Genomic DNA, 12,644 nt, shown 5'->3' on the forward strand with positions numbered 1-12,644 from the left:
AAAAACTAAAAAAAACTAAAAAAGGTAAAAACTAAAAGAACTAAAAAAGAAAAAAATAAATGACGACACTCAAAGAGAAAGCGACCAGCACAAAAGGAATGTTCGATTAGCAATCAACAAAGCACCGGGACACAGGGAGTATAAATGACGACCAGGACACAAGTAAAAAAAAAAAATTAACAAAACGAAAAAGAAGGTAAAAACTACAAAAAAACTAAAAAGAAAAAAAAACTAAAAACTAATAAAAAAACTAAAAAATCTAAAAATCTAAATAAACTAAAAAAGAAAAAAAAAAGGAAAAAAATAAAGGAGAAAAACAAAACTAAAAAACGAATGTATATACAGACCGGTACACCGGGATACAAATGACGACCGGGACACAGGGAATATAAATGACGACCGGGACACAGGGACACAACTACAACGGGGACACCGGGGGAAACAGGGGGATATAAATGACGACCGGGACAAAAAAACTAAAAAGAAAAAAAAACTAAAAACTAATAAAAAAACTAAAAAATCTAAAAATCTAAATAAGCTAAAAAAGAAAAAAAAAGGAAAAAAATAAAGGAGAAAAACAAAACTAAAAAACGAATGTATATACAGACCGGGACACCGGGATACAAATGACGACCGGGACCCGGGACACAGGGAATATAAATGACGACCGGGACACAGGGACACAACTACAACGGGGACACCGGGGGAAACAGGGGGATGTAAATGACGACCGGGACACCGGGACAGGGAATGGTCGATTAGCAATCACCATCAACAAAGCTCAAGGGCAATCATTAGAATCATGAGGTATAGATCTGAATACAGATTGTTTTCCCATGGACCATTATATGTTGCATGTTCAAGAGTCGGTAAACCTGACAATCTATTTATATGCAAAGACAATGGGACAGCAAAGAATGTTGTATATTCGCAAGTTTTACGTAGTTAAAACCATATATATATATCTATCTATATTCACAGGTGGGACATAGGGACACAACTACAATGGCGCGTAACTATTATGGCGCGTAACGACTTACGCGCGCGGGGGGGCTTGGGGGGGGGCGCGAAGCGCCCCCACCAACTAGGTGTTGGGGTGGCGCGAAGCGCCACCCCAACAGCTAGTTTTTATATATATAGATATATATATTTCTTTTGATAGGTTATATCAAAAGAATTGGCTTATTGTGTTGATTCCAAATATATAAGATTTATTAACTTTATTGTTACCCATCAAAGACAACAGTCCTGAGAAAATTCGCCTTATTTTAGAAAAAAGGGGGAAAAATCCCCTAAAAATCAAAGAATCTTAATAAAAATCCCACAGATTATGCGTATCAGAGACCTCTACTGTAAAGTTTGGATTTTGTCCCAATTTAAGAAGGACTCTTGAAACACAAAGCTTGTTTAATTAGAACAATAAGAAGCTTCTTTAAAATTTACAAAAAAAAAATTAGCGCGAAGAGTGAGGTAACGAAGAGGGGTAAGCCCCTCGTATATGTAATAATTTCTTTTCGTTTTAAGTTTTTTTTATTTTCATTTTAATAACTTGTTTTTTTATATAATACACAGTTAAGGAGGAGTTTGATTGCAGTAAAAAGCTAATTTCTCTGGTGTGGTTGCATTTCTAAATAAAAGTTAAATAAATTCTCACCTTCTTGGTAAGACGGTCCTAGTAAGATATACAAGACACAAATAATGCAGTAATTCTCACCTTCTTGGTAAGACGGTCCTAGTAAGATATACAAGACACAAATAATGCAGTGACCTTCTTTCAGAGAGGGAACCCAAATGCAGTGACCCTTTTTCAGTTTGAAAAAGGCCTAACATAGTTAAAAAAATATTCATTGCTATCCAATATTTTACAATTTTCCATATTCTTGGTCTTCTAAGGAGGAGAAAATCGCAACTACAAGACAAATTCTTACCTATTTGTGCACTTGCTTCTTTGTGTCTGCTCATAGGCGGCCAGCTTGGATTTGCTTTAATTTCAGCTTCAACAAATTCATACGCTTCTCTGGGACCTTTTAACGCCTCTAGTCTAGGCATGATATAGTTGTAGATTACTTCACGGAAGAAAAAACGCTGAAAATTCAAAATCAGATATTTTTGATTAAATTGATATTGTAAGACACAAATTAATTCTAAGATATGACAGAAATTGTGATAAATATTCTAGTCAAACATAAACCGAACAGGAACTACCGCAAACAGGAATAGGGCTAACGTCCTTTATGCCTCCTAAAGACCAGAACTTCATTTGCATTTTATCGAAAACATCTTTTATCTCGATGTTTTTTTTTATACGTCATAAAGCAACAATGAAAAAGAAAGAATATCACCTTAATAACAAAGATTACTGAAAAGAGATAATGAAGTATTAATTGACAGATTAATGTGAACTGAAGATATTTCCGAAGAATCTCGGCAATCATGAATTTGTTAATGTTATTAAAGACATTAGGTTTAAAATGCAGTTACTTCAGTAAAGAGCAAATGAAGTTCTGTTTTTAAGACTATTATTTGTAGTCTTTAGACTATTAAGACTACAAATAATAAGTGAAACCCTATTATTGTTTGGGATTGTTTCTGAATGTTTCACATACAGATAGATTATTTGTTGTAATTTCTGTACGTTCTAGGTTTCACTTATTTACTGATAGTGGTAATCCTCGTTTCATATTTTAATCACTTTTTTTTACTTTATTTCTGCTCGTCTTGAGTTTCTGCTCGTTTTGATAAATTTATTTTGTGGAAATCGTTTCTAGTATGAATGTCTGTTCATTTTCAATTGATGTAATTTTATTTTTTGGTTAATAAAAGAGAAATTTGCAAAGCTTTTTTCGGTTTTACCTAGTTATGGAAGTCTTAATAGTACTGGTTGTAGTAGTGTTGCAGAAATTACAGCAACAGTAACAGTAGCAGTAACAGTAGCAGTGGTAGAAGTAGTTACCGTACAAGCAGTAGTCGTAGCAGTAGTATTTATAGCAATACTGGTCATTGCTATAATAGTCATAGTAGCAGCAGTCGTTGTGGTAGAAGCAGTAGCAGCAGTAATTATATTAGCAACAGTCATAGTGGTAGTAGTAGTCATAGTAGCCGTCATCGTAGTAGCAATAGTAGTAGTAGTCGTAGTTTCATGGGAGGTGGTGATATATAATGCCTTGATTATCGTGTGATTGTTCGTGTCATTGCCTGTATATTTGGCTTCCATGAGCTTATCTTAGTCAGAATTGTTAACCCGACAACCGCCTGATTCTTACATCATCATTTTGGTAAGTTTGCATGTTTGAGAATGATTGTCCGTCGAGGGCCAACACTAATATCAAGAAAGATACTTTAGAAGATTATGAAATTAGAATAGAAAATTTTAATAGGATTATGAACAACCCGATAAGCAAACAGCGCAATAAAACTACGAGGAAATTTTTGGAACAAATATTGATAGTCTGAAACTGATGAAACTGTGTGAAACAGGAGTGAAACTGGGATCGTGGAATTCCAGAGTCTAGCGACAGGAAGTACTTCCGATTGTATATCTTAACGTTCAGAGACCAAGTTCTTCGGTTGATGATATTGAGTTGCTAGGTAGTAACTCGAGACCTACAATACTAGGAATATGTGTAACAGTTTTGAGGGAAGAAAATCAGCGGCTTATGAACAAAGCTGAATATACATGTATGTTTTTGAACCAAAAGTCGGAAAAAAGGGTGAATTTGGATTTTAAACTTCGCACAATCTACAAGCTGTGTGAATAGATGATTTATAAAGAAACTTTGGATAAGTTTTTGAATCATATAATATATATATATATATATATATATATATATATATATATATATATATATATATATATATATATATATATATATATACATATAGTACCAGCAGTCCAGCTAAATAAGTACCCATGGGGTTCCAGGGCCCAAGACTGCCATCCTTTAGGCCATTTGAACTTAATTTACATACTTCCATGGCTGCCCATCATAATTTACATACTCTGATGATTGTCCTCAGTAATGATATTCCAGATCCCATGAGTGTCCTTGCTCAGTCTATTTGAACCTCATTTACATAAGTCTGAAGAAACATAATTTGCATAACTGGTTTACCTAGCAACAACATCCAGTGAATGATCTTCCCTAGCAACCAGATTGTCTACACTACAGAGGGTACATCTCATTTGCATACTTGCAAACGAGAGACTCATTTGCATATTACATGAGGCTCTAGCAACTAGGCGCAGCAACCAGATCCAATATAAGGCTGGATTTCAAATGTATTTTATACTAGTAAGAAAGTATTACTCAGAGAGAGAATAGTTTGAATTTATCAATTTCATCAAGTTTTTATTTGACAAAGCACACTAGCAAAAAATGAGTGTTTTGTTTACACTATTGGAAGTTGATAGTGCAGTTGGCAGCAGCAGTGCTGCTGCCAATCCCCAACCAGGTCCCCATCCTCCAAGCCCCCATCCAGGGCCCCTGATGCCCATTCCTCAGCTCCCCCTTTTTGAGCTTAGAATTTTTTAAACTTTGAAAACAAATTTAACTGAAAAATGTTTACACTTTTTTTCACGTGTCTTAAAATGGCTTAAAATACACTTATAACAAACCAAATTCAATTGTTATACTTTCAAAATACTAAATGAAGATGATATAAATATGTTAGAAGTTATTTTTACTATTAAAAAAGTTGTTAGTAGTGACAGTTTTTCTTTTATTACTTATTTTTTGCATCAGATTTTGTATCTGATTAAAATAAGATTTATTTTAGCTTTTTGCGTTCCTTCTTTTAACGAAATTCAAAACCTTAATTTCTTCAATGATCATATATTTTTTTTAATAAAATCAAATGTATTTTAATCATATGCGTCATTATTTGTGATATCTAAAACCTATATTTCTTAACTGCTCAGATATTTTTAATGAAATAGAATTTATTTTAACCATGTATGACCTATTTCATGAAAACTAAAACCCAAGATTCTTGAATGATCTAATATTATTAATAGCATCAGATGTATTGTAACGTGTGCTCCTATTTTTAAAAACTAAAACCGCAGTTCCTTAAATGCTCAAAGATTATTTTACAATAAAATAAGATGTATTTTACCTGGTTGGGTCCGTTTTTATGAAAACTAAATACCAGGTTTCTCAAGTGATCGAATATTATTAATCAAATCAAAAATATTTAACCGTATGTGTTCTTATTTCTGAAATATAAAACCCAAGTTTTCTGAAATGCTGAAATATTTTTTTTATAAAATACGATATATTTTAACCATATGCGTTCGTTTTATGGAAACTAGAATACAATTTTCTTACATAATTAAATTTTAAAATCAGATGTACTCTAACCGTGTGTTTTCTTACTTCCGAAACCTAAAACCTTAGCTTCTTAAATGCTTAAATATTTAAAATAAGAACAAGTTTTCAAATTTTGTGCGGCATTATCAAATATTATCAAATATCTTGCAGTATATTATCAAAATCTCGCCAGAAATAACGATCAAGATCATGCAAGCTATTAACAAAATCTTGCATGATATTATCAAAATATTACCTAGTATTAGCAAAATATTTTCAGGCACTATCAAAACGTGTCTCATATTGTCAAAATCTAAAATGATGTCGACAAATCATATCTCCTATTACCTAAATTTATCGTAGTGCTATGAAATCGTGTTTTCTATTATCAATCTTATCAAAATATTGGCAAATATTACCAAACTCTTGTGTTGTACCATCAAAATCCTGTCAGATACTATCAAACATCTTAGACTACAATATCGAAATTTCCCTATGAAACAATATAGACTACAATATCAAAAGAGTTCTCTATGGTACTATCTAAATCATATGTGATAATACCAAAATGTTGATAGTTATTAACATAATCTTGCATGGTATTATCAAAATCTTAAATAGTATTAACAAAATATTTTCAGGTGCAGTCAAAACTCGTCTACCATTACCAAAATTTGATATGGTACCATCAAAATCATTTACGTTATTAATAAAATTTTACATAGTGCTATCAAAATAGTGTCTGTTATTTGTGTAACTTCCATGATTTTGATAATACTATATATGATATTAATAATATCAAATAGGATTCTCATTATGCCAGTCGAGATTTTGATATTGTAGTGCAAGATGTTTCATTATATTAGACAAGATTTTGGTAATATCATAAAAGAGTGTGGTAAAACTTGGTAAGAATTTTATAACCTTGATAATAACGAACATGATTTGATCGCACTATGTTAAATTTGATAACAGCAGGCGGGATTTGGATAACATCATATCAGAGTTGGCAATATCAGACACGTTTTGATATTACAAGAAAAAACATTTTGGTTAATATTAGGTAAAATTTTCATAGCAAAATGCAAGATTTGTTGAAAACTTGCAAGATTTGGATAATAATACGTAACATTTTGATAATAACATAGAGGATTCTCATTAGATTATGTTGGGATTTCGATAATATACTGCAAGATATTTGATAATTTCAGGCGAGAGTTTGATAATATCATGCACAATTTTGGTAATGATGGATAATATTTTGATAGTATCAGACACGATTTTGCTAGCACTATTTTATATTTAGATAATAACCTGCAAGATTTAGGAAATGCCCGAAAGGATTCTCGTAATATTTAACAAAACCTTTAAAATCTACGACAAGATTATATAATATTAAAGGGGAATTGATAATATCTTACAAAACTTTGAAAATATCCTGTAAGGTGCAAGATGTTTCAAAATATCAGACAAGAGTTTGATAATATCATACAAGAGTTTTGTAATACTTGGCAAGATTTTGATAATCTTGATAATAAAAATGCGATTTGAACGCACTCTGTTAAATTTGGTAATAGCAGAAACGATTTAGATAACATCATTTCAGATTTGACGATATCTAACACGTTGTGATATTAACAGAAAAGTATTTTTTGTTAATATAAGGTAAAATTTTCATAATACAACGCAAGATTTTCTGAAAAATTGCAACATTTTGATAATAATACGTAAAGTTTTGATAATACCATAGAGGATTCTCAGTATACCATGTTGGGATTTTGATAATGTAGCGCAAGATATCTGATCATTTCAGGCTAGATTTTGCTGATATCAGACATGATTTTGGTAGTGCTTGATAATATTCTGGTAGTACTAGGCATAATTTTGCTAGCATCATTCTAGATTTAGATAGTAACTTGCAAAATTTAGATTAAGCTGGAAGAGTTTCTTAAGATATCCCAGATAACTTTGAAAAAAACAAGACAAATTTTATAATATTTTTCATGGTTAGGTAATATCATCCAGCGCTTTAATAATATCATGTAAGGTTCTGACAATATTTGGCAAGATTTTGATAACCTTGACAATAGCAGACATGATTTTGATAGCACTATGTTAGGTTCATAGCATATGTTATATCATATGTTAGTCCATAGCACTATGTTCGTTTTATAATATTTTTAATGGTTTATAATATTTTGCATGGTTTATAATATTTTTCATGGTTTGGTAATATCATCCAGCACTTTAATAATATCCATATAAGGTTTTGAAAATATTTGGCAAGATTTTGATAACCTTGACAATAGCAGACATGATTTTGACAGCACTATTTTAGGTTCTCTTAATGACTATTTCGTCTTGATAGCACTGTATTTGATTTTGATAATAACAAAGACGTTTTGATTGTAGCTGAAAATATTTTGTTAGTATGTTGGGAATTTATGTTAACACCATACAGGATTTTTTTTAATAACTTATATATATATATTAAAATATATATTTATATATATATATTTAATATTGTCATATAGGATTCTCATTACACTAGTCATGATTTTGATGTTATAGTGCGATATGATTCATAATAACAGACAAGATTTTGGTAATATCATACAACAGTTTAATAATAGTTGATATAGGTTTGGTAATACTTGACAAGATTTCGATATGACGGACACGATTTGATCACACCATATTAGACTTGGTAACAGTAGAAATGATTTAGATAACATCATCTTAGATTTGACGATATCAGAAATGCTTTCATAGTACCGGAAAAATATTTACTTCAAATCAGGCAAATATTCATATTATTATGCACTATTTTGTTAATAACTTGGAAGATTTTGATAATACTATGTAATTTTTTTACAGTATCCTAGAGGAATGTCCCTATGCAATGTGGTATTTCTATAATTTAGTGCTATTTGTTTAATAATTTCAGACATGATTTTGATAATGTCACACAAGATTTAGAAAAACTTGACAAGATTTTGATAATAACAGATATGATTTTGACGGCACGGTCATACATTTTATTTTAACACATAGGATTTTGATAACATCATTTTTGATATTGATAATATCAGGCACGTTTCGATAGTACCAGGAAATATTTTTGTTCATGCCAAGTGGAGGATTTCTATCTTGTCTAAAATGATTTGCTAATAATCGACGAGATTTTGATAATATCGCGCAAGATTGAGATAAAACTTGCTAGGATTTTAACAATAACAGATACGAAACTAATATCATCATGCTGAATTTCGATAATTTCAGATATGACCAGTAAATATTTTGTTAAAATTAGGTAAGATTTTGATAATATGTTGTATGATTTTGTTAATAGCTTGCAAGACTTAGGTAATACCAGAGAGAATACTCATAGTATCTGGCAGGATTTTGAAAATGCAAGACAAGATTTTGTAATACCTAGTAAGATTTCACAATATCATGTAAGACATTAAAACTGCAATGTAAGATGTTTGATGATATTTGACAAGATTTTGATAATCTTTGTTATAACAGACACAATTTTGATAGCACTATGTTAAATCTTGTTGATAGTAGAAGTGAATGTGGCATCACCATATTAGAGTTTGATAAAGGTAGACGCGTTTTGATTATTGCTGAAAATATTTTGATAATGTCTTTTAATATTTTGATAATACCATGCAAAATTTTGTTAATATCTTGCAAAATTTTGATATTACCACGTATTGTTTTTAGATAAGAAAATTTATATCAGTCGAGGTTTCGATATTGTTGTGCAAGATGTTTGATAATATCAGACAGAATTTTGATAGTACCATATAATACTTTGGTAATATTTGGCAGTATTTAATAATCTTGATACTAGCTCACACGATTTCATAGCACTACGTTAAATTTCGGTAATAGCAGATATGAATTGACAACACTATTTTAGATTTTGACAATATACGATACGTTTTTATAGTACCAGAAAACATTTTGCTAATGCCAAATAAGATTTTGATAATTTCATGCAAAAGTTTGTTAATAACTTGCATGATTTTGATATACCAAGCAAAGTTTTCATAATGCAACAGAGGCTTCTTGTTATAACAGGCGAGACTTTGATGATGTAGTGCGAGCTATTTGATAATAGTTAATAATATTTTGATAAAGCCACACAAGATTTGAAAACTAATTTTATTAAAAGTATTTGATCATTTAAGAAACGAAGGTTTTACTTGTCGAAAATAAGAACACACACTGTTACAATACATACGGTTTGTTAATAAATCTAATCATTTAAGAAACTTGGGTGTTAGTTTTCATAAAATGAACACATACGGTTAAAATACATCTTATTTTATTTAAAGAAATGAACTTGGGGTTTAGTTTTCAGAGATAAAAACACGTATGGTTAAAATACACCTTTTTTGTCAAGAATATCGAGCATTTAAGAATCTTGGTTTTAGTTTTCAGAAATATAAATAAACACGGTTAAAATGCATATGATTTTATTAAAAATATTTGAACATTTATAAGACTTGGGTTTTAGTTTTTCATAAAGGGAGTACATATGGTTAAAATAATATTATTTTATTAAAAGTATTTGGGCATTTAAGAAACTTGGGTTTTAGTTTTCAGAAATATGAACGCACGTGGTTAAAATACATCTGGTTTTATTAATAGTATCTGATATTTTAAGAAACTAAGGTTTTTGTTTTCATGAAATGAAACACACGGTTAAAATACATTTTGTTTTATTAAAAGTATTTTAGCATTTAAGAAACTTGCGTTTCAGTTTTCAGAAATAAGAATACACGCGGATAAAACACATTTGATTTTCATTAATAATATTTGATCACTTAAGAATAACGGCATGTTCCCAGTTGCTCCCAAATCCACTGCACCAGGAATAATTGTTGCTCCCAATTCCACTATCAACTTACAATGGTGTAAACAAACCACTCATTTTTTGCTAGTGTGTATGGCCAAATAAAACTTGATGAAAAAGGTATATTAAGACTTTTCTGTCTTTGAATTCTGCTTTCTTGCTAGTGTAAAATCTATTTAAAATACTGCTTTATATTGGATCTGGTTGCTATGGCTGGTTGCTAGGGCTTCATGTAAGTATCTGGTTGCTATGTAAACCAGTTATACAAATTATTTTCTTCTCGATTTATGTAAATGAGGTTCAAATGGCCTGAGGGAGGGTATTCATTTAATCTAGAATAGCATTACTGAGGGCAGTCATTGGAGTATGTAAATTAAGTGCAAATGGCTGGAAGGAGGGCATACATGGGTCCTGAGACCCCATCACTACTTACGAAGCAGGCTTCTATATATGGATGCTCATTGTCACTTGTTTTCTAAATGCAGACAATGTGAGCCTCTACTTGATTGCACGGCGTCACAATATATTTGTTACAGCAACCCTGGCAAGAATATGAATTCATCCTCAAAGTTGTGACTTATTAAGATGGTTTTGTGAACATAAACGTCAAAGTAAAAGTTTAAAGAAAAGACAACTATGTAGCCAACTTTGAGGCTGGGCCCCAGCCCGGCTACTCAGAAGACTTTCCTATATTGATTATAATTGTCACTTGTCTTCTGATTGCAGACAATATGAGTCTCTTCTTGATGTCATGGCATCACTATGAGCTCGATACAACCACCCAGGGAAAATACATATTTTTCCTTAAAATTGTATCCTTTTAAGACCGTTTTTGTGGCCAAAAGTTTCAGTTTATCGGTTTTAAGAAAAAAAACTATGTAGCCGATTTTGACACCGATCCCCAGTACTTGGCTTGTGGCCGAGTTTCGGGGCCTCGTTGTAAGTAGCAACGTAATAAGTAGGAATATTGATTCTCGTTGGAAGTATCAACCTCCAAATAAATCACCATTCTTTGCTACTCTTTCCTCGAGAAAATGAAGGGTTCTACAGAGAATAAATATAACATTGAAGGGTCCCGATGGCTTGTAATCAATATTTGCTTAGTTTATGGCATCTTTGTGCGTTTGTACTTGTTTAAGTGCCACATTTTCTTTGTGTCTAAGATTGTGATGATGCTATTCTACTAGCATAATATTTCTTTCCTCTTCACTTTCATTTTTGACTCTTTCGGATTTTCGCTGTCGCTTGTCTTCTAACAGTAGAATTCTTTGTTTTTTACTTCATTTTTGACAAATTCCCATCTCCGAGTGGATCTACGAGGGAATTTTTTTATATTTCGAATGATATTCTTGTAAAAATTTGTCTGAAAAATCAGAAATAATCCTAATAGATGACTTCAATATCTACTTAAAGAACGTGTCATCTAGTCAAACTCCCTATATTTTGTCGCTGATAATTTAATACTAACTAGTTCCTTGCATAAATATACTGACGAGGATTTAAAATCAATCAGCAGCTTTAATAGATAGCGTTTTTTCAACAATGCATTATGTAAATAATGAAGTACTTATCTCCAGCATATCAGATCACTTCCCAGTTGGAGTCTTGCTGCCATTTCCGGAATTGCTCAACGACAAATAAGCAATGATAAACCGATATTTCGATTTCTACCAGCAGAGTTTGACCAACTCAATAAAACTTTGAGTACCACTTTGTGTGATTTTGTACGAGGTTAGTTTAGAGAATTTAGATAGGATACCTTAGTTAAATTATAGTTCAAGATATACAAATTAAGATCAGCTTTATGATAATGTCAAAAGTATGTTTTTAGAACATTGTCGAAAACCTCCGACAAGTCGGTCTTAAAGATCAAAAGCTATAGCCCTATGGACAACAGGTGGAATTCTAAAGGCGATACAAGAAAGAATAATCCCTGAAAACTGTAAAAGAAAAGACTAAATGATTAAAAACTAAACGCATTGAAATTGTGCCGAAATATGCTAAATCGCTGATACACAAAGCTAAATTAGCGTATTTTACAAAGAGACTTGTAGATTTTAGACAAAATGTTACGACCACATTGATCATGAATAAAGAAGCTACACGACAAAAAAAAAACATTAAGTCGTTTCAAATCTCCGAAAATAGTTAATAAATTGATTAAGGATGAATGGCATGAGCGACATCAGCTGACAATTTTTTTTGTCGAATTGGGGTGTGCCTCCCTCTTCTTAAGTGCAGTCTTGGAGGCACTTCCTCGGTCCTCTTTGCTCTAAACTGGAGGTCTCCAAGGTCACAGAGCAGGGAATAGAGGAAATAATTTCATCTCTCAAGAATTCCTCAGCCGTTTTTGACCAAATTTCTGCCAAAGTCATCAAATTCGTTCTTCCATCGATTATAGGGCTGCAGTGCATTTTTGGTTGATCAGTCATTCAAATCAATGTGTTATCTCGACGTTAAAAATT

At 31.6% G+C, this 12,644-nt stretch overlaps 1 protein-coding gene across 1 annotated transcript in view; it reads right to left on the bottom strand.

Moving 5' to 3' along the window:
* LOC136030423 (probable cation-transporting ATPase 13A5) overlaps nt 1-12,644 on the bottom strand; it is a 168,023-nt gene that overhangs the window by 17,306 nt on the left and 138,073 nt on the right. The window contains exon 21 of the mRNA XM_065709391.1: nt 1,929-2,085. Coding sequence (XP_065565463.1) covers nt 1,929-2,085 — 157 coding nt within the window. The remainder of the gene's footprint in view (nt 1-1,928; nt 2,086-12,644) is intronic.

This window comes from Artemia franciscana, chromosome 8 (genome assembly GCF_032884065.1).
Source record: "Artemia franciscana chromosome 8, ASM3288406v1, whole genome shotgun sequence".
Classification (NCBI taxonomy): Eukaryota; Metazoa; Arthropoda; class Branchiopoda; order Anostraca; family Artemiidae; genus Artemia; species Artemia franciscana.